Source organism: Triplophysa rosa, linkage group LG10, assembly GCF_024868665.1.
Source record: "Triplophysa rosa linkage group LG10, Trosa_1v2, whole genome shotgun sequence".
Lineage (NCBI taxonomy): Eukaryota > Metazoa > Chordata > Actinopteri > Cypriniformes > Nemacheilidae > Triplophysa > Triplophysa rosa.
The window spans coordinates 16,222,255-16,245,289 of record NC_079899.1 but is presented as its reverse complement, the minus strand read 5'-3'; the positions used below and the strand labels follow the sequence as shown (position 1 = coordinate 16,245,289).

The 23,035-nt window shown below is 40.0% G+C and overlaps 3 protein-coding genes across 10 annotated transcripts in view; 2 read left to right on the top strand and 1 right to left on the bottom strand.

Annotated features, from left to right (window-relative positions):
• On the top strand, nucleotides 1-9,279 carry ndnfl (neuron-derived neurotrophic factor, like). Its single transcript, XM_057343339.1, has 4 exons — nucleotides 1-346; nucleotides 2,998-3,189; nucleotides 5,198-5,322; nucleotides 7,136-9,279. The coding sequence occupies exons 2-4, from the start codon at nucleotides 3,023-3,025 to the stop codon at nucleotides 8,578-8,580; spliced, it is 1,737 nt and encodes a 578-aa protein (XP_057199322.1). The 5' UTR covers nucleotides 1-346; nucleotides 2,998-3,022; the 3' UTR covers nucleotides 8,581-9,279.
• Nucleotides 5,725-17,860, bottom strand: fam149b1 (family with sequence similarity 149 member B1). 6 transcript variants are annotated; one of them, XM_057343332.1, is made up of 18 exons: nucleotides 17,671-17,860; nucleotides 17,426-17,584; nucleotides 17,022-17,141; nucleotides 16,505-16,622; nucleotides 15,984-16,126; nucleotides 15,771-15,887; nucleotides 15,519-15,677; nucleotides 15,254-15,432; nucleotides 15,032-15,174; nucleotides 14,443-14,511; nucleotides 13,906-14,021; nucleotides 13,537-13,761; nucleotides 13,336-13,459; nucleotides 13,059-13,184; nucleotides 12,849-12,930; nucleotides 12,619-12,756; nucleotides 12,115-12,214; nucleotides 5,730-5,900 (listed from the first exon to the last, which is right to left on the bottom strand). In XM_057343332.1, exons 2-18 carry the CDS (start codon nucleotides 17,470-17,472, stop codon nucleotides 5,870-5,872), a joined length of 2,037 nt encoding a protein of 678 aa, XP_057199315.1. In that variant the 5' UTR covers nucleotides 17,473-17,584; nucleotides 17,671-17,860; the 3' UTR covers nucleotides 5,730-5,869. The 6 variants fall into 6 exon arrangements, with proteins under 6 accessions (XP_057199319.1, XP_057199315.1, XP_057199317.1 ...); XM_057343336.1 differs by lacking the exon at nucleotides 17,671-17,860 and having other exon boundaries at nucleotides 5,725-5,900; nucleotides 17,426-17,472; XM_057343333.1 differs by lacking the exon at nucleotides 5,730-5,900 and adding an exon at nucleotides 10,012-11,982 and having other exon boundaries at nucleotides 17,426-17,860.
• Nucleotides 17,861-20,047: 2,187 nt separating this feature from the next.
• The window catches only part of ttc7b (tetratricopeptide repeat domain 7B), a 36,901-nt gene continuing 33,913 nt past the window's right edge, over nucleotides 20,048-23,035 (top strand). For all 3 annotated transcript variants that reach the window (XM_057343330.1, XM_057343329.1, XM_057343328.1), the window contains exons 1-3: nucleotides 20,048-20,217; nucleotides 21,408-21,565; nucleotides 22,519-22,687. In XM_057343330.1, the coding sequence (XP_057199313.1) occupies nucleotides 20,097-20,217; nucleotides 21,408-21,565; nucleotides 22,519-22,687 (448 nt within the window). In that variant the 5' untranslated portion in view covers nucleotides 20,048-20,096. The remainder of the gene's footprint in view (nucleotides 20,218-21,407; nucleotides 21,566-22,518; nucleotides 22,688-23,035) is intronic.

The window sequence follows — 23,035 nt, the reverse complement described above, 5'->3', positions numbered from 1 at the left end:
CCTTCTATCCGTCATCTATCTGTTCCTTCACTCACTCACTATCTCTCTTCCACACAAACACACACTCCACATGCGCATGTGTCTGTTTGACTAGTGCGCCTATCAGACTGCACCGATCTGGGTCGGGGGAGAGGAGAGAGAGAAAAGGAGAGGAAACGAGAGAAGAGAGAGGAGACTGGAAAGAAAGAGGAGAAGGAGAAGAGTGGGAGGTCTTTTCTTATTTGTGATCTTCCTCTCGGTCTTCAGGACTCCAGCAGAGTTGCATGACTGTGATCTCCAGAGCAAAAGACATCAGACGACTTCTCTAATTCTTTCTTCAGAGGAGAAGTCCAGAGCGAAGGCTGAGGTAGGAACATGTGATTAAGCGGCTGTGATCAAATGTCAGGAAAGCAATCAGTGTGGTGTACTGCTACAGTGTAAATGATTGACGTGTTAATCTGGGAGATCCTTATGTTTAATTTTTGTATTGTTTTCTTCACCACCTTGGTACATGGGTTCTATTATGTCCCATGTTTGTTTGACCACTAAAGAGCCCATATGTAGAGCAATGAAATGGTCTGTGGTTTGGGATGGTGGATCTGTTTCAGAGAAATCTGAAGCAGGGATGGGAAACTAATGATGCTGCTGAGGAAAGTTAAACTGAATTGAAATAAAAATAGCAAAAAAAAAAGTGCCAAAGAGAAAGAATTTTAGACTTCTGTTTTTTGTTGTTGCTTTTTTGTAAAAAAACGCAAACTTTCTTACAAAAAAAGTGCTTATATATATATATGTCTGTCTGTCTATCTAACAAAAATATGAACTGTATATGCTTCAAAATGTTCAGAGTGTTACGGTGTACTGGATATTTATGCTTCTTTGAAATCTGAAATGATCAGACTTCTTCAAATCAACTATTACAACCCTGTGTTCAATATATTTCTGTTCTCTTGTCATACTCATTTCATACCCTTCGTCAGTCTTTCACTAAACCCCCTTTCTCCTCTCTCTCTCTCTCTCTCTCTCTCTCTCAATCCCCCTACGGCCCAGATCTTTGCATAAGTTCTCCATTTTCATTCTATACTATTCAAGTTTGCAATCTTTCCTTCTCTCTTTTCCATCTCTCTCTCTCTTTTCTTCTTTCTCTCTTTATATCTGGTTCCCCTGGGAGCAGTCAGGACCCCTGCAAAGAGCATGTGTCACATGACACCGTCACCGACGCCATCAACAAGCAGGTTGAGAGAGCGAGAGAGTGCATACAGTGACACGAGTAAACACAGAGATATAGACAAGAATACATTTATTTCCTTGTCTGAACCTTACCAACGTATTCCTACGGGGACGTGTGAATGTTTAATTTATGTGCGCATCAATTTATTCATTTTTCCTCTACACTTTTTTTCTTTTTCTCCTCCTCTCTCACCTCCTACGCCCATGTTCAGCTCCTCCTTCTTTTTATTCCCTCTGATCTTCTCTTTCTCACCTCCGCTGTCTTTTTTTCACCTTTCCTAATCCCTCTCTCCATCTTCCTGGACATTTTCCCGTTCCTGATCTCTCTCTCTTCGCACTTTTCATTGCATCCTCTTTTCTCCTTCATCCTTATCCTCTTCTTGTTTCTAACAAGGGTCTGTTGAGCACTCATACATTGGGCGCGAGGGTGCGTTCACTCCATCGCCGCCTGTCATCTGATCTACAGGGCAACGTTTCCCCAGCGACAACTGTGCGTGTTGTTATGGGGACACTTTTCAGCACGACGGCTTTGATCGCCGCCTCTCTCTCTCCAGGGATGTGAACTCACATCACTAGGCCCATCAGCTGCAGATAAACAGTGCACGAACATCCGAGAGTTCGAAACTTCCTCAACTTCCCCCACACTTTGTGTTTGGATTACCTCCAGGTGCTGTTTTGGTTGGGTTTGTTCTTTTTCTTTTGTGACGAGTTTAAGAAAGAATCAAGAAGCCTGCTATTCGTACATAATGAGAGGAGTCGGGTTCAACAAGCGAGAACTTTCTATTTCCACAGCAAAGCAATTTGAACTCTCCAGTTAAAAATAGAGACATAGATTCAAATGAGAGTGTTTGCCATGCATCACTAAAGTACTCGAGTCTGAGCGCTTTCTGCGGAGTGTCAAAGCAGAGAGCAATGAAAGATTCCCGAGTGTTAGTGGATAGCAAATTTTCTTTGCTCGTATGAATAATTCTCTCTGAGTAAAAGAGAAATGTTTCCTGCTATCAATGAATCATCAGCTGGGATGGGGCTAACTTTTTCTCCCTCTTGACGTCTCTTCAACAGCTTCTATCTCTCTCATCTTGCCCTCACAACAGATGGAGTGTGAGAATCAACTGATTGACTGAGAGCTGTGTTCTGCGCTTGTCAGCCGTAATGAAAAACCTTTGTGCTGAAAGTCTGTAGAAACACGCAAACTAGTTTGTCAGCACCTTGTGAGATAAATAAGCAACACAGAATAGTGCAGATCTTGTTAGGATTTACCGTGAATTACGAGTTTGAAAGCCTCTGCAAATCACTTCAAAGTTGCATTTTGACAGTTTTAGATTTTAATCTTAATTTAAATTTTGCCATTTTGTCTCCGCAGTTTACTTCAAGGACGCGACGTTTAAGATATGATGGATTCACTCTTGTAAAACAAGATTTAGCTGAATTATCAGTTCTTTATAAACATCCAGATGTCCTCATTTGTCTTTTATAGCCAGCATTTTTGCTCATTTAGAATCTAAATAGATGGAGATTTACGGCTGAATGACAAGCTGAATCAGAGCTTTTCACCGTGGGGAAGGGTGAACAGACCACATCTATAAAATCTAATTTATACTCCACGGTTGTGCTTTTGTCAGTGAAAATCGTCCTGCACAAAAGGTTGTTTTAATGTAAAAGGACAAAATATAAAAAATGAAAAGCAGTGTATTTTATTCTTATTCTTTGATGTCAGGTTTTCAGTCTGAAATAATCTATACTGTCAAGAGACTTGTAAAAGAAAAGTACTCTCGTTCTCTGTTTTTCCAGACAAGTGATTGGCCATTTGTGCTAAATGAGGATGACTCTTTCCTGCTGTCTTTACCTGGCTGTGGCCGTCTTTTCCGGCCCAGCCACAATCTTCGCCTTGGCACCTGAAAATGAAGTAACATTACACCCCACGACATGGCTGAGTGAAAACAAGATCACATCAGTACATCTACCGAAAGGACGCACTCGAAGGTAAATAACACACCTACACACCTGAGTGGGTAAAATGAAACATCTCCAGGCAAACAGGGATGTGAGAAACTGCAAACAAAACTCAAGCTCACCGACCAGAAGGAACAAATCAAAAAAATGAAAAAACTGATTGCGTGTGTTTTGAAGCTTCATACTGGACTAGAGAAGCAATACAAGAGTGGGAGAATCAACATTACAAATCTCCAGAGACACCACTAATACTGCAGTATCACTTAGCAGGGAACAGACTCACAGTAAAAAAAATAATCACAGTAAACTAATATCTGTCCTCGAGGGGGTTGTTCCACAGGAATGGTTGTAACCTATTCCATGTGAAAGTGCAATATTTCCATAGAGTCCATACATTATTTGAGAAGAATGATGTATCCAGACAATTAGCTTGCACTAACACAAACAGTTTACGGGATGTGAGTAATTTCTCTACTTATTGGTTCATTTCTTGTTAATGGTATTAAAATCTCACCACAAATTCCCCGGTTTGCTCTATATCAAACAGCGAAAATGGCAGCTTTTTTCCATTAGCAACATAAGCCAGTGAGAATCACACAGCCAGGACTGCTCTCTCGCCCGTAACCGAGGTGGTGTCAGGATTCAGTCTAAGTGTGAGAAAGAGAGAGAAAGAGCGCATTGAATGCACAGCCACAGGCTACGAGTTTCAGATTATAAATCAAATTAATGAATCAATTAAAAGACTGTACCTTCCACAGTCAAATTTGACTAAAACGGTATTAAAAGGGCAAGGGACGAACACACCTGATGAAACAGAGATTAAAGCGAGCGACTGGCAGTAATCCCTCAACCGCCCTTGATTTCTTTTTTCAAGGTCAAAGTTAAAAACCACTTTCCTGAAGAGATCCAAATCATGTCAAACAAATAAATTCACGTAGACAAATGTAAAAATCGTTTTAAATCTGATGTCTGAATATTTTCACAAACATAATAAAATGAAGAGCAATTACAGAGCAGATGTCAAAGACCACAAGCAGTATTTCAAGGTCAGAGAAAGTGATGGCTGCCAAATGGCTGGTGTTACCAGAATCCACTGAGGGAGGTTCACCAGATTCCGCCCAGTGTGATGTTACTCATGGGGGGGAATGAATGTGTTTCCTGTCTGAGCGGAGCACGCTACAGCGATGGAGCACCTGGCGTTCTGTAAACATTAGGGTTTGTGTAGATGCATATCTAAACAGCAGTGATGGATCGATGGAAGTTTATCAGAGATCTGTCATTGCTCTTGTTTCACCTCTTCTTCATCATCAGAAAAAGCTGTGCAAACAACAGCAGACAAGCAAAGCTCTAAGATATTATTTATAGCGGTCCTGTTATGTTTAAAATCATTTTAATAATTTTTCCCTACATTGTTTTCCTACATTGTAGTTTTTTGCATTGAAAACATTAATTTAATTTATTATGATTCACAACTGTTTGTTTTGGGCTGTTTCTTTCTTTTCTGCTTTTTTAAGGCTGCTGTGCATGAATGTATGATGTAAAACAACCCAAAATGCTGGGTTGTTTTAACCCATTGTTGGGTCAAATATAAACCATTTGCTGGGTAAATTTACCCCAGTGGTTGGATTCGTCCCTTTCTGACCCAACGTTAAAAATAATCCATCATTTTTTTATAGTGTAGCAGTTTTGCAATTTCTGGATTACATTGATATAGGTTCACAAAACAAACCACAATAAATATCCTCCTCAAATCAGGTCAAAGTTTGGCTGGTTAGAATGGCCTGTTTAACCACTTCTGGTATGTTGTAACACCATCTGGCAGTATTTTATTTATTTAAAATGCTATGACATTATTTTATTATAGATGTTTTACAGTGCCTTTTTTAATTCACATAATTTTCAACTGATCTAAAACAAATGCATTTGTCTTTAAATTACCCATGTAAATGTCATGAACATCTGCAGTTTTGATGAATGTGAAGCTGCAGAAATGTAAATCCTTGAAATGCTTAAAACTTTGAATTAATTTGTGTTTCAGACTGTATTTTACATTAAAGAAGAAAGCTGATTTGATGTCTGTTACTGTGAGCCCCTGTGCAGTACCAATTGAATGGAGCTTGGCTGTTCGCACTCTGAAGGATAAACCACCTAAGAAGCCCCACTGTGAGTTTGTGTGTGTACGTTTGCTTGTTCATTGATTCACTCGCATGAAGGCACATGTTATGTTCATATAAACATGCAGGGGTGTATATTAGGAAAACATGTGTGCGTGTGTGTGTGTGTGCGTGTGTGTGCGTGCGTGCGTGCGTGTGTGCGCGTGTGCGTGCGTGCGTGCGTGCGTGCGTGTGTGTGTGTGTGTGTTGTTGAGGTCCCCATGGGAAAAAAAGCTTATAAATTGTACAGAACAATATTTTTTAAAAATCTAAAAATGCAAAAAGTTTTCTATGATCTTTAGGTTTAGGGGTTGGGTTAGGGGATAAAATATACAGTTTGTACAGTATAGTATATGTGCATGGAGTGCAGGCACAGTCCTAACCACGGCTATCAGACAACTCAGGGGTTTTGTATTTGAAGGGCAGAAGGGTAATATATCTCTCCAGAGACATTAATGAAGATTTGAAGCAGTCGCTTGAGGCTCACTGGTTTAATTAGCAGGTGTAAAACTGCTGTTGTGTTGCTTTGGGGTCTCGGCGGCCTGAAGACTCTCCACTTATCCATCTCCAAATCTCCAGGCTGTTTCCCTGTTACAAAGAAAGAAAAATATTTTCAAACGGAAACAGAGACACAACATAAAGCACCATCTGGAGGGATAAACATTGTCTGCTCAATTATAAAGAGTGCTTGTTAGAAATTAATTTGATAAATAAATGTTTTATTCTTCATTTATTATTTTTACAAAATCCTGGATGGATAAATCCATTTTCAATCACATTTTTTTATTTGTTGCAACATGTGTAAAACCAAATCACCAAAAACCAAGTGTTCACTTTGATGTGGCTTACGTATTATATTTTTCATAACTTATTACTGTAATATTTAGAGGGAAATTAGTGCCTAGAAGATTTGTCTGTGTAGAGTGTGGTTTGTAATATGATATACTGAAGGCATAGTTCACCCAAAAAAGAGCATTAGTTCATCATTTACTTACTCTCATGTCATTTGAAACATGTATGACTTTCATCTGCAGAACACAAAATAAGATATTTTGAAGAATGTTGGTAAACATACAACACGGGACACCACTTACCGTCATTGTATGGACACAAAACCCCTTTCTCAAAACATTTCTCAAAATATTTTCTTTTGTGTTCATACAGAAGTAACAGTCATATGCAGGTTTTGAAGGACATGAGGGTAAATAAATGATGTCAAAATTTTAAATGCACAGTGTAAACTCTGTAAATGTGTAACTTGAGTTAAAATAATTGAACTTAAAATTTTTGAATGTATTGCATAAGTGATGTATGTTTTGAATTTGTATCTAATGCATCTATCAAATATTTTAGGCGATAATTTATTATAATACATAGGAAGCACATTTCAAAGTTTACCTTGCTTTCTGAGTTAAACTACCCACACAGGTTTATGGTGACTGCATTTTTGTCATGGTGCGCATGCTCTAAAAAGAAGAGATAGTCTACCAGGCAAAGCAGAATTATAAAGTCATAAAGTGACATTTAAATCATTTAGACTGTCAAGTCAGTGTCCCCATCTACACCTTTAAATTATTCACTTTGATTACCAGACATTCCCTCTAAAAAGTGTGCCAACTAAAGTACTGATGGTTCGCATGTAAAACAGGGTTGTGTGTGTGTGTGTGTGTGTGTGTGTGTGTGTGTGTGTGTGTGTGTGTGTGTGCGTGTGTGTGTGTGTGTGTGTGAGTGAGCTGCCCAGTGTTTTGGGCTTTCTTTTGATTAGAGCTGTCTGTTGAATAAGCTTGATCTGAGGCAGGATCTGAAATGCTTCTTTTCTGCAGGGACCTCAAAAAAGAGCATGCCTGAGCTTTGGTGGAGAGGTTCTGGAAGGGAAGTTAGGATTCACACCTACACCGGTAACGCTGTAGACACCTATACTGGTCCTGCCTACGCTCCAGCATCCATCTACATTCTTCGGCTGAAATCGAACGAGCACGACACCCAGGTGTCCGCATACCTTCACGAAGGCATGGGGCCTTCTGGGGTTTTTCCGGAGCTGCCGTCCGACCCTAGAGTGCACACTTTGGGGGTAGGCATGACCAGTGTCACTTTAAGATGGGCTCCGAGCTCTTCTGTTGTTGTTAAGGATGGTCGCCATGGTAACCGTCCATATTACGAATACTGCGTCCTGGTTGACCGCAAACATAACCGCCGCAGTCTCTGTGCAGTTCGTGAGGGAGTCAAAAAAGAGAGGAAGGATGAACAGATGAGGCAGAGGAGAGACAAACCAGGCAAGGAGATTGTGTGGGCACCAATTAAAGACTGGTGGTGGCAACGATCAGATGCCCCCGAGGACCGTGAAACTTCAACCGCTTTGTTAGACAACTTTGAGGACCCTGGATGCGTGTGCAAGGACGTGGAAAGTGTGTGCACAGTTTCGGACCTGCTTCCGGATACGCAGTACTACTTTGATGTGTTTGTAGTGGACAGGGTTAATGGCACGAGCATGGCATACACGGGCACCTTCGCCCGCACACACGAAGAGGCTCGTCCGGCCGTCACGTCCTTACGAGAGGGGCAGGTCAAATGGGTGACCCTGAGCGGTACCGGAAGCGGCCAACAGAGGGAACGGTTGTTTGGATTTAAACCTCGTGGGTGGCAGCAAAATGGTCTTCTAACCATGCACACTTGCAATGGGACCAGCAATGTCAAGGTCACCGTGTCCAGTAAAGATCAGGAGCTAACGTCTCAGGAAGTAGGACACCAGCTGGCCCAGATATGGTTGCATGGTGGCCCGTCATACCTCATCCAACTTCAAGCCTTAGCTCCAGACGCTTCCTCACTACCAATCCCTAAAAGCGGTTCGGACAAATTCTGTCTCCGAATGCAGGCATCATCAGCTTACCATCGGCGAGCGGTGCCAGTGTTTCCTGCCACGCTCCAGATCAAGTCTTTCAACAAGCTGCGGACCTGCAACTCTGTTACTATAGCCTGGATGGGAACAGAAGAGCGGAGTCTCTACTGTGTTTACCAAAGGCAGATTCCAAATGACGCAGGCAAACACAGCTCTACGGGCCGCTGCCTTGACCCAGAGTCCCGACCGGCCAACCAGAGAGTCCTTTGTAAGTACTTCCAGGAGCTCAATCCACGTCGAGCGGTCACGACAGCTGTGATTGGTGAACTGGATCCAGGAGCGCTGTACGTGTTTGATGTTTATCTTATGAGACGCTGGGGACTGCCAATTAAGTACCATAGCAAGATGATGAGAACCAGGAGCGAATGTTGAGTGATGGGTGGACATTACAGATATCTACTCTCGGTTGAGAAGGACTTAAATCATTAAGCCATGGTGAAGCCCAAGATAAGGCCAGAGAAGACACTGTCGGGGGCCAAGATCTGGTGTGGTGGAGGTCAAATGTGACCACCGACACACATAAACACACTCAAGCAAGTCTACATAATCATTCAGATCACAGAGACCTATGCTATAACACACACAGACACACAAAAATACAAAGAGAGGTGAGACCAAGTTCACACCAGCAAAAAGTAATTTACTGTACAATATCGATGTACTAATGTTTGTGTTGTTGTTGTTATGTGTGAAGCTGTCTCTGTTGGTAGTTATACAGTATTGAGTGTCTGAAAAACAGAGAAACTCTCTCATCTCATTCACAAAGGAAGACTGTGCCAAAATATGCAAAAGAAGCAGCCAGAGGGCTTTGAGGGCCAGTATTAAACAGAGCTGTGTATCAGATCTCTCAATCTGCCACCAGTATCAGTAGAATACACAGAGAGTGGTGGAGAGATGGAGGGAGAGAGAGTAAGAGCGAAAGATTTGTGTGAAATCAGTGTGTTAAATATGCTCTGCTAAAGCATGCAGCAGGGAAATACAAGCTACCAATCTGATTCATTGTCTTTGATGTGATCGTTGTGCTGCGCTTCGGCGCCCTAATAAAAGTACAATAAACCGATTGAAGATGTGTCAAGCAACTTTCATCGGGGTGATGAAATTTTGTTTCAGTTCGACAATGTTCATGATGCTGCCCATGCGAAAATTATGGTTTTGCCAATAGTAATCAATACACCAAAAAACATATTTTACCTTAAAAAAACACGGTTAGTAAGGCTGCATTTAAGTAATGAACTAAATTGGTTAATTATGTAAATTAGCACATTCAGGTGTTACATTCCCCAATTGAAAAGCAAAATGTAAATGAAATTCGTCAAAAACAGCATCATTAAAATACCCCAAACTTCAGTAAATTAATATCTTCTGAAAAGAAACAATAGGTGTGTGAGAGAAAACAATATTTTGAATTTATAGAGGTTTCCTCGGTCACACGTGCCTGGCCCTGAGTTAACTTCCAGTCTGGTTATAGAGGTTAGAAATTTAACTATTTATATTTTATTTAATTCATATTTTATTGTATAAAAATTGTTTAAAAAAAAGGTTATCTTCAGATTACAAACACATCAGTTATGACATGAGGTTGAATAAATTACAAAAGATTTTTTTTTTTAATTGCCATTTAACCAGCCACCAACATTGCTTAGGTGGCTCCCCCTGCAGTCCATATGTAAAGCAAACATCTTTCAGAAATTATGTCCATGGTAGTTTTTTCACTGTCAGGATCAGGATCTGACAGCGTTTTCAGTAAATCTGATTTTCAACGTACTTACGATGTCAAAGACAAGAAGCAACAATATTATTCAAGTAACATTTTTATTTGCCATTCTGTTACAGAAGTAAACATTCAGAGGGAATCATCATACAGCAGTGCTACACCTAGAAAAAAAAGAGGCGTTTCACCTCCACCACATACCCACACACGCACACATCCAGCTCTGTAATCTCAATCAGATTCACTACAAATTATTATTTCCACACAGGAAACCGAACACTCTTTCCTGAACACGTTATCTCACCAAAAAACTGTATGCATCCGTGTTGAAGAGCAGCACATGACAAGTCTGTCAATCTGCCCAATTCAAACCAGCAGCAATAAAGTTTTGTGGTCTACAGATATATCAGAATATCTAGCCGCATACCTATAGCAGAATATCAACTGGAATTCAAGAAAAAAATCTCAGACATGGCTACAACTTCGGCAACTTTAGATTGTCCTTGCTGAGCTGAGTGAAGAATTGGTGAAGCCGTCTCAGAGGCATTAGGGTGCGGTATGAAGAGATGACAGAAAGCTTCCTGTGACATCACTTCATTATGGCTGTTAAGGAATCCATCTGACTTATCATCAAACATCATCAATCTCATGGCCTGTACACTTGTAATACATGCTTTGAGATAGGTTACTCTTCAGATAGAAAAGTGTATTAAAAGCAGCACTCACTCACCAAGATCAACACAATAATCAAATCTGATAAGAGGTTCAGTTAGTACAGAGGATCGATGCTTGTCAGAACTGGTGCAATTTCAATAAAATGCTTTTACGATAAAGCTGCCACATAAACATTTCAAACCTTTAAGAGTCACATTCAATAGCTACCAAAAATTGTATGCAGAAAAAAATGTGCTTCAACAGTTATGTATTTAAGAATTTGCTGGCACCACAGAAACCAAATGACCATTTTAGTGGATGTTCAAATAATTATAAAATAATTATTTTATGCCTGTCCACCTCATGCCAACAAAAATATGTTTACAGTACAGTTAATTGAATGAAACCTGAACTCTTTTTGTGTGCATTTTTTATGTATATTATTATTAAAGCATCCTTACATTTTCTCTCACTTGTCAAGCCAAACAATGCATGCTTTGTATGGCTCATGGGACTGAGGCTTAGTTACAAAGGCTTGTTTTCTGAATAACTAATCTTAAAAAATAAGAAACATTAAATTTTCAGTCCTCTTTTGAGCTGTCATTATGGCCGCACAGTTCCAGAATTTCAATCTGTACTGTTCCACCCTAAAAAACAGGGTCACGTTGTTCCCAGACTGAAGCTATGAAAGGAGGTGGGTATAAAAACCTGGATACAATTATGATGTCACACTGACAATAAGTGAACTTTGAGAATGTTAAGGTGCGTTGTTCTACAGTACATAGTGAAATACTGACAGTGAAATATTCAAGGACATTTTAACACGGAAAACTTGCTATAAGTATTATTACAACCCTTAAAAATAATAACAGGGCTGTTAAAACTTTTTTTTAATTTGCATGAAGAAATGTCCAATCGAAAGCATTACCTTTAGCTAGATTCACCTCCATTACATCCAGGCACCCTCAACCTAGCCATGCTTTGTAAAGCCTTCATAAAAATGCCACGTAGACCTCAAAAAGCCGTCATAAGGAAAACAAAAAGTTGTTGCTCAATACAGTACATCGGGTACAGTACATCTGCAGATGTAGAGATAGACAGTTATTTGGCAGCCATATGAAGCTGAATAGTCCCATATACAAAAATACGGTTTTAGAAAATTTCAAAGCACAACATGAATAAGAATGCTATTAATAATAACAATAGTCCTCATAAATAAAGTACATGCCCAAACAGCATGTTATACAAAAGTCCAGCAGATTTGTAAAGTGTCTATCAGTACTGAAGAAAAGTTTAGCATCAGTGCTGAGGTGCGTTGGGGACCATGTGTGTGTGAATGTGTGCATATGTGTTTTAAAGCCCTGGTCTGCTACTGCGTGCCGTTGTACCACCTCTGTTATGGGAACGTGCTGGAAAAGTAGGAAGAATTGAATAGTTAGGAAGAAAGGGAGAAATAAATCTGGAGTGCCCAATCGTGCTCCTGGAGATGTACTATGTCCTGTCTGTGCATATGTTAGCTACAACGCTAATCAAACACACACCTGTTATTTGTCTTGTTGTTGATGACCTGGTTCAGGTGTTTTATGGGTTGAAGCTGAACTCTACATGATGGCAGATCTCCAGGAGCAGGATTAGGCACCCCTGCATTAAATGCAACTGAGATATATTTCCAGAAAACTGTACTGCAAGTCTGCATGTGATCAAAAACTCTGTAATGTTGTATATCTGTATAAGATCAAGAAATTTACAGCTTATTAAAAACCTCCATTTGACACTCAGATCAGATTATTTCTTATCAATTAATAATAAATCAGAATAATAAATAACTTTATTTCATTCCTGTCATCACTATTCTTAAAGTAAATACCATGCAAGATTCATGACCTGAGTAAACTGGAAAAGATCAAATCTGAGAAGCCACTGCATAAATATTATAAAACCTAACCTTGCAATGCAAATATAGTTGACATTAATTCTTTGAATGAATTCACATTTAGGTCTCAGGCTAAAACAGCTTTAAAGCATTAAAACAAATTCTCGCTCACCTGGAAGAGAAGCTTTTGCCTCTGTCTCCTCCTCATGCTCGACTGGGAAGTGACCTAGAGGATGATGGGAAAATGAGTCTATGAAGGAGGAGCTACTAATGCCCAAACTGATGCCAGTCACACCAATTCCAAGAGAATCTGCACGAACACACAAAGCAATGTTAACGTTTTTGAACATTGCTCTATGCACCGACAATGTAAATCTTCAAGTCATGCATGTATAATCCAACCTATGCCAACAGATGCTCTGCCAGGTCGACCCTGCCCAAGGGTGTCTATTCCAGTGAATGAACGTCGATAAGGGGTATCCGACTAAAAAAACAACAACCATTAACAATATACTGTACATACAAGCACGCGCTGAACGTCTGCTAAAGGCCTTAAGGTCACGTGACATGCTGGCTCAGGCTTGTATGTATACATGTGCGAGTGGGATTTACCCTGAAAGTGTGTGTAGTGTTGGGTCTGGAAAACACATCCAGCAGGTGCAGTTTGTCTCGGGGCTGCAGACTAACACCTTCATCGGTTAATGCACTATGAGCCCGACTAGAAGAGCCTCTCTGTTTCTGCACACACACACAAGCACACAGACCTTAGAAACAATATTACTAAAGGATCACTGAAAGACACAATGATTTGTGTCTTATGATTTCTGGATATGATCTTAAATAGCTAATTGTTACTAACATACAGCTGCACGTGTTATGTTTAAAGCACCTGTATGAGCCGAGAGTGTTGTCCGGAGTGCGGGTGCTCTGGGTCTCCAGTGCCAATGGGAGGAAGGAGTGTATTTCTGCTGAGAGGCATGGGAGGTGAAGTCAAACGATCGCTGGCAGTCGTCCTGAAAACACACACCTTCTATCACAACATAAAAGGGAACGAAAGAAATAGAAAAGTGGAAATAAACGGGGCTCTTACAGTCTTGTTCCTCTAACCACTTCTTCCATAGAACCGGTTGTAATGGGCTGTGTTACGCTGGATGTCAGTGGCATCAGGGTGCGAGGGGGCGGGTTCCGTCGTCGTGCTGATTGAGGGGGACGGGTCAGGGAGGAAGTGCTCTGCTCCAGGGCACGGCGGGGACGGGGTTTATTGGCCGGAATGATGCTAGAGCCAGGACGATGAGACAATTTCTCCTCAGAGTCCCTAGAACAAGAAAGAGAGAGTAAGAAAACTACAGAAATGAAATTAATATTTCATTCTAAAAATTTGCATTCAGCAGCTGCTAAATATATGAACTAAAGACACTATTTTTGTTTATCCTTTCTGTCTTTCCTATGGTGTTCGTACTGAGATATTCGGTCCAGAGGCCCCAGGTTCCTTTGCTGCAGTGGAATGCCATGTATCATGATGAGGTCATTGAGATTGTGATGGGTAACAGCTGCCCCTACAGGCACTCGACTGGTCTGAGGGAAAACAGAGGGGCATAAAAATAAACAGGGAATAAACATCCACAAAGGACTGATAGGCTTTAAAAGGCAATTGTCATATAATGCATATTTGCATATCGCAGTCATTTTTATAATAACAGACTAGTTACACCACCCATCATTGTACAACATGAAGTAAAGTGTGAAACCCAGGCATCAGAAATACACTGAAATACAACAAACTAATATAAAGGAAACAACAATATAAACATACAGTCAGCATCACACACAAAAAAACACAAGCTTAACATAACATCAGAAAGTTTCAAAAGATCTGTTTGCGAGTAAAAAACAAAGAGAGAGAAACCTGCCCAAAGACAGAAAACCTCTCTTGCCGCTAAAACCACAACCCACCCCCCCCAAGTTTACATGTGGTTATCAGCATAGAATTACATACAGTAGATGACTTTCTCTGCTTTTTGGATTTCCTTCTTGCCTTGTGCTTTGAACCCCATGACTTTGAGCTCTTTGGATGAAGATGGAGGGGAAAATAATAGAAATAGGAAGAGAGAGAAAGGATATAGATGACGGATGGATGATGGGACAGGCAGAAAAGGGATCCGGGGAAACACAGAAAAAAGGAAGTAAAAAGTTAATGATTTGAAAGCCTGGAAAAAAGACAAAGACAAAGACAGACAGCAGTGAAACACGGCATTTTTTGAGAATTCGCATGCTTGTGTGAAGACAGAGAAGACATAAAGCAGTGATGCCAAAATCTAAGGCATGTTTCATTCACACAGAAGGCAAACCCACAATGCATTGCAATGAAAAAAAATCCAAAAACGAAAGTCAAAAGAAATGTTGATTGTAAATATTACTTAGTCATTCTGTCCTATATATAAAATAGAAATTGCTTAATTATTTAGAATCAGTACAGTAAAAAACTATGTAGAAATCTGCTAAACATTGTTAACAGTCATAAATCTGAAATTACTCCAAAACGTCCCTCAAACAAGCCCCCTGGAGCCCAAAAGCATTTGACTAACCTGGGCCTGCAGGCTGGCTGTAAGCTGTTGTGTTCTGGTCTGGGAAAGTGGAGGAAGCACCGTTGAGGCGGTGGACAGCAGCAGAAAAGGATTCTGGGAGTCAGGACATGCAGGGCTGAGGGCTACAGCATTCTTTTCATCGTCTTATGGACACAGATACATTCCAGGTCACGTAAAAATGCATTACTTGGAATATCCACCAAAACTGAAAATTGAATCTACCTGACATGAAACCTTCCCAATGCCTGCGAACGAGCTCTTCCATCCAGCCAATCAGCTTACGCCACACATCATCAAAAAGAAGATCAAGCACTGCCTCCCGACGACACCGATAGGGCGAGACAGGGGGAAGGAAGTGTCTCTGCCTTCTGTTCACATACTCTCTTTCCCACTCCTCATCCCTACACGCACACATATATCATTTACCGAAAAGAAGCTATAAAAAGAAAATCACATGAATAATGCTTTATACGAAACTACATCTCACAGGTCCCTGCAGTCAAATGCGAGATATTCTTCTATCAAGCCCTCTGCCTCGATCACCCTGGGCAACTCATCGCCATGGTTACTGCTAGATGTGGTACTAGAGTGGGTCACCTCCACAGAGGGCCGACATAAAAAAGCCCTTCGACCCTGCACACACAATCTGACATGCACACAAATATTTCAATAATGGATCTAATGATTGGCTCTCTTTTGCAACTTGTCACATGCTGTTTTGGAACGCAAGAATGCTCACTCATTGGCCGTCTTCTCCTTGCTCTGTCCGCCACCAGAGGACATGGGCATGTGGGCCGGTGTGGCGTACCACTGGAATCCTTCATCTGTAGGACATACCAGCTGCGTCCCAAGGATCCTGTTACCCGAACAGGTTCAGTAATCACTAGGAATGTATCTTCCCACAATGCATTGTGCGTAAAGTCTGAGCATGAATGTATGATGGTGTGTGTACCGTAGATGAGGGAAACGAGAAGCCCACTCTTGACATTCATCCTGCAGACCTTTGAGCTGAGTTTCACATTTTCTCTCGTACAACAGATCGTCGATCTCCTCAAACATCTGCTGGACCTGTCTAGAAGCAGCCTTATCAAATTCCTACAGATGTAAAGAGGAAAAAAGGGTTCAACCAGTGACATATTTTGTTGAACAATCTATGCTGCTTAACAACTGTAAGCCAGAAGAGATCAAAGCCAGAAGTTGCTTGAGTTTAGTTTCTATTTAGCCACGGCGACAAGCAGGTCTGTTGTTCTCTTTGTTGCTATTTTGGTGCGGCCAAACCAAGACCGACTTGGACATCTATCCAAATTCCTGGTCCAAAATTCTGCTGTTTATTAATGTAAAATATCTGATATCTTCTGCTCAAGTGTGGACAGATCGATTGCTTGTTGCTGGAATTTCATCACATCATGCCTGTTTAGGAAACAGTGTTAAACTGTGAGCACAATCACACTTGCTCATCGTTCTACGACTCACATCATAGCCCCAGGAGAAGACGGAGCTGCGCTCTGTGGAGATGCCAGTTCCTGTGTAACTATGGATACCAGACCAGGATTGAGTGGCGTCGTCTGTGGTGACTGTCTGACATTCTGATCTGACAGATGTAGCAGAGGAATCATCAGACGTAGAACAAGACAGATTCAATTGTCATGATGAAACATGTCTAGTTTCTAGTCACATCTATAGTTTAGTAAACTAAAAGGAAAAAACACATCCTCATAAACTGTCTATGACAAAAGACAATAGCAGAGGCAAACTTTTCAGTTTCCACCTCTCTTTTTACAAGCCACTTGTATGTCTCCTACCGTTGTGCTGACACCTACTGTAAGTCATTACTACGGTAACCAATGTAGAAATACCAGATATTGACTACACTGTCTAAACAAAGGATCTGATTTCTTACAAAACAACAGTGTCAAAATGATAGAATTCTGGTCTTAAAAATGCAATTTATCATATCCCGGTACAGATTAGCTGTCAATAGGACACACACCTGCTGTATGAAGACGAATCCTCCTGTAGATCATGCAGGTGTCTAGGAGGATGAACAGTATCATCGTCTGTCTCCTCTGGAAGAGGATGATGGTCCAAACAGCTGCGGGACAAGCCACGGCTACAAATTTATCAAGACCACCAGCAGCATCAGGGAGAGAAAAAATTTGAAACAAACATAGACAACAGTTAAAGATGTCAGGGAAGCTTTTACCAAGCTAAAACAAAGCATGGATACATTCAAATTTCTGATGTTAGTTGGTGTATGCATCCAGCAAGTCTACATATTGTAAAATGTATGTATTCGTAAAAAGGCCAGTAGTGTCACACAACCAAGGCGCCCCAAAATGCTGTCATTCGGGTTTTGAGACCTTGCGTGTTTCGTGTTGGGTGAGTTTCACGCACATCTCCAGGCTGTGAGATACAGGCCGGCGGCTGTATCGTGAAATCATCCTCTGATGCTGTTACATGCGCATCTTCTCCATTAATCCCTCGAAGCCTCTCCGAGCCTCCTGTGTCCGGATCGGGCCACTGCCACACCGCTCCTCTCGCATGCTTCTACGGCTTCACAATCAGCACAGAGTCAGACCACCCAACTGATCGTAAGGGACTGAAGGAAAAAGTCTAGTGTGCTGCAACCTGGGCCGAACCTGATATATTACACCCGGCGTGGATGACAGAAAAAAGGCCGCGACCATAAAACGAATACTTCCTTATTCCAGCATGTATAAAACGGATTTATTGTATGTGCTCCATGAAAACAAACGCATTCAAACCCTGCATCCATCCATGATTATGTACTGAACAACAATAACATGACTGTCATGGAGACGCTGTCTCTTGTGCGCAATGACTCATGGGAAGCGTAGTTTTAAATATGGGTGGCAGCCTAGACTTGTACACTTCCCTCTAGTGTAAGGGAGGAATATACATGCTAGATACATATATTATTTATTAATAATGGCAGAAAAACTTCATATTTGTACTCAATAGGATGAAACATGTTGGGCACATATAAATCATCTCATAGCTATTATTAAATGTAGGTCGAAGAATGAAAAACGTTATACAAGAAGCCACAGCTTTTTTTCAATATTAGTTAAAGTAATATTTATTTACAGTTAACAAAATTATTTATTTTATAAATTATGAATTATTAACAAAACAGAGTTGTAGATTATGGTTTATAGAGACATAGAAAGTGTTACAGTGTAGGTATCATTTGCCCAGTTTCACAGACCAGGTTTAAGGCTAATCTTTAAGACTAAAATGAATGTTTGCGCAGTCTTAACTGAAAATAACTCGCCTTAAAACATGTCAGCACCATTGTTTTGTCTCAAGATGCACACCAGTAGTTTTTTACTAGGGCATTTTATATGAAATTTATGTAAAAATAGCTTAAATATCCTAATTTAACTAAGGGTAAGTCCGGGTTTAAACTAAGCCCTGTCTATGTCTATGCCATTATTTCTCAGACCAGCCTGCATGGTCTGCTTGACATTATTTAGTATACTAAATATGCCCAGTTGTTGATTTCTCCCGGTTTGTAATTTCTCCCTGTTTCAGCATATTTACATTTATTGAGTTCATTACAGCTTGCTCAGGTCTCAAGTTTTTGTGTAAAGCACTTCTGAAGGTAAAATATAACACAGCTATTACACTGTTAAAAATTAAAAATGCTGCAACAATGAACTATAATAAAGAGAGAAGCCATATTTTGTTTGATCAGAAGTCATTTATAAACACAACCCATATAATACAAATATCCAATCAAACCAAACAAGTCCTATGAAAGGGAGCTCATCTGCTCCCCTTCAAATCTGCCCCATCAGTCTTTGTTGTCTTAATAAACTGGAATCACCAGGTCTTGGTGATTTTTAGATGGTTTAGTTGGTCTGCAATGTATTTGTGTTCAGGGAACTTGGCTTGTCTGGCTTCTTTAATTTGATGCCACATCCACTCCCGCCTCTGCGCTGCATGACCTCGCTCTTGTTCTAGCGTCATGAATGGCCGGCTGATCCAGTATTCATTCTCTGCTTCCTGCTCCAGTCGTTTAATCATATTGCACTTCATCTGCCAGGTGACTTGACGTGGTCGGCGGTGTTTCCCGATCCACTGCTTCCCTGGGATCCCTTTCCGAAAAAGAGCCAATGTCAAAAACATCCTGTAGCCAGCAATGGATTGTGAAAAGATTCTGTAAAAAAAACATAATAAGTTATAAATGTGAGATAACATCAATTCACAATTATGTATTGATTACATGATCATAAATGTTTTTGGACCCAATTTTTGAATTTGATTTTTATATACTATCTTTACTTTATATGACAAGGCCGATGTGACCTTGCCTTGGGAATCGTCCATTAAATGATAAAGACCAAAAATAAATATAGTTAATTTACAGGCGTTTGTTTTAAATATATCTGACACCGATTAACTTGTCCCTTTATTTTTCGTCTTAAGTGGTGTTTCTATGAACGGGTAATAGGCTAACGTTAACCATAAAACCCTTGCGTAACGGACAACAGCGAAACTCTAAATATTCTGTGTCAATAAATATATGTGTTTAGAGCTGAAAACAAATAAAAACACTTCAAATAGTCATTAAAACACTTCATTACTTACATGATCTTCTCTCTACATCCAAGATCACCATGAGGCAGACGCACTGCTGCAAAATACTAGTGGTTTATTTCATGCAGCGCCACCTACAGCAATGGAGGCTGCAGTGCAACGAGCTCTCCCAACCGATGAACTTCAAAAAACATAGAAGGGCAGCTTCATTTAATCTGACCAAAAGTAAAGCTGCCAGATTTTGAAGAACAAAGATTTTAGACGTTTATTCCATCAGAACGACTACACTTGTTCTTAAAATAGTAAAAGCAAGTGAAACGCCCAATGTGTTTTGTAAATAATGCGAAAAATATAAGACAGCAAAAATCACATGACAGGATTCTGACCAATCAACGTTCAAGTTTCATAAACCGGTAGTCACACGGGCATGTTCAGCGGACCTTTCCAGGTATTTCATGTTTCTGTGCTGCGGGTCGTGTTTTGGTCTGGAAAAGGTAAAAAGATGACAGCCAGAAAGTCCGGTTCGCGATTAGAGACTGAAATAGAGCGATGTCGATCAGAGACACAATGGGACAAGATACCAGAACTTGTGCGACAGCTGTCTGCGAAACTAATCTCAAACGGTGTGTGTGTGTTTTCTGTACATATTCTATAGGCTAACCTGTTAGCTCGGACAGTGTATGTCTCAGGCCTGGTGGGTAGAATCGATATCAGTGTATCACTATTCTCTAAACGATTCATTGAATGACAGGTTTGTTTTAAGGTGTCTAAAATGAGATGTTAGTTGGTGCTACAGTTCAGACATACAGTTGAATACACTTCCTGATTTATTTTATAATTGTGTCCATTCATTGACATTGCTCTTATAATTAAGTCAGTTTATGACGTCAAGGAAGTAGGTAAACAATAAACATAATTGTGGGATTTCTAAAGGTGAAATTGTTCTAGGTTGATTTACTAAAAGGCATACCAGCAAATGTAAAACTGTCGTAAATTCAGTTGCTCCTTACCAGTTTTTATATAAAGTTGTATGGTTTAAAGCACAGAGACTGAGGGAGGACTCAATATTTGCGCGTGAAAGGATCAGATTAAACTAGCACACGTGACCTGTGAGAATGTGCTCAATTCTAAATGTGCACCACTGGATTATGCTCTGTTCAGTTTATGTGATTTGGCTGTGCATAATGTGCAGTTGACAGCTTCAATGCATACATCTTGTTTGTTTCTGCTCCATAATGATAGACAATACAAGCATATGGAATATTCTGAATAAATGCAGCTTTTCATTTATTGCAACAGGGCTTATTATTGATATTTTATGATGACCCTTTTTTACAATATTTTGTGTCATTTCTGTCTTGTGGTACTTTTAAGTGGGTATGAAAGAATTCTCTTTTCCCCCATTCCTTTGTATATGTATGTATGTGTGTGCATAAGGCTGTCCTTCTATTACATTAGTTTATTTTAAATCTTATTATTTGCGTTAAGGGTCTATGACCCTATCAGAACAGACCAATTTATTTATATAGCGCTTTTCACAATGTGCATTGTTCCAAAGCAGCTTTACAGGAGCAAATAAGAAAAACAGGAAATCACAGAAAGGTAAAACACAGCACAGTGCATGGTATTTATAGACCAAGCAAGATCATTCTAATAAATAATATCTAATAAATAAATGAATAAATAAATAAATGCAGTCTCCCGGTGAGCAAGCCAACACTGCCCAGACCACAGGGACAACACCTCAGTGCTATCTCAATATATCATCTTTCACAGTTAATCGATAGTGAACTGTGTCTTGCTTGTGTTGTAGATGATCTCGGGGAACTTCTTCTGGGGGAGGCAAAACTCCAGCAGTACTTGAAGGAAAACCCTATCAAGCAGGGAGGAGCCAGTCCTCGCAGGCCCCGACAACAACTTCAGGAGGTTCGGAAACACCTGACAGCTGCGCTTGATCGGGGAAACTTAAAGGTATACGACATGAAGCAAGTGTTGCTCCTTTGTGCCTTATCAGGATAGCTGATCCACAGTCATGTCAAACACAAAGATTATTACTATTCAGACATGCAACTGAGTGAATTATGAATCACTGCAGTGGATATCTAACTCCGGATAAGTATTTGTAATAATTTAATAATTTAGAAACATTCAAGATTCTCTATTTCTACATTGCAGCACATTTAAAAATAATTTTCATGTGAACGTGTTGTCATGAAAATTTCACATGGTCAGATTTTTTGTTACTATTGCAGCCCACATTCATGGGACATTCTCATATCATGCTTAAGATTTTCACATACATCAGGTTTTAGCATAGACCTATGGAGCTTGATTTCCAAATAGGAGAAAAATGTATTAAAAAATTCAAAGTATAAGCATTTTTACTGAGGCCTCTTTTTGAATAATGGGCTTTTGGACCCCACTATGTATAGAAGTTACACAACCTTTTTATGGGTTAATGAAGTGCTCATTTCTATATCTTTACTATTATCCTAAATTGCTTGTTTTGATTGAAACCTGTCTTAGAATGAGTGTTTGACTGGGTTGTGTTTAAACATTTATACAAGACATGTGTGTTTTCATTTCTGACTATAGACGGTTTCATCGGACGTACGTACCTGACCCGAAGTTAACTTCCGGTCTGTGTTTGGTAATAATATAAGAATTTATTTTATTTTTAAATTATAATAATATTAATTTATAATAATATTTTATTGTATATTAATTGTATTAAATCAAATCTACTCAAGAGTTATTGATTCTTTGCTGCGGTCTACCGGAAGTTAAGTTTGGGCCACATAACATTTGTTTATGTTGTTGCTGCTGAAACCGTCTTTATAAGCTGCAAACAGGTTATGATTTTGATGATGATGTACTTTGGCTGGTGTGTTTATTTCTTTGTGATTCCATCTTCTCTCTCTCAGCCTGAATACACGCAGGAAGCCAGGCTGATTATGGCTAAACTATGTTACGTAGAGGGTGATTACAGAGACGCACTGAATCAGAACGGCTATGTGAATCTGGATGAGCTGCAGCTGGTTGGGGTTCCGATGTACAGACTTTCCATGATCGCCGAGGCCTATGCCACTAAAGGTGAGAGAGCAGATGTTTTTTTATATTATGCAAGCATAAGCAGTGCAATAATCTGTGTATATAACCAATGGTAGTCTTCTTGCTATTTTATTTAATACTTTTTGAAAATTAAACTTTTTTTCAAAAACATGGTAGAGATTAGACCCCAGCGGTGCTCTGGATGCTAAATGTTTTTTTATTTCTTTGTTTAGCGGTTTGTTGGCTACCCTGACCAGGCCAATGTTGTGCTTTTGAAAAGCTTCTTGGAACTTCATGAAGATGTTTTTATATTTTTCTGCTGCTTAAGCTACAATATTACCTCTCACATACATCTCCTGTATTACACTGTAAGAAGCTGTAATTGTCTTT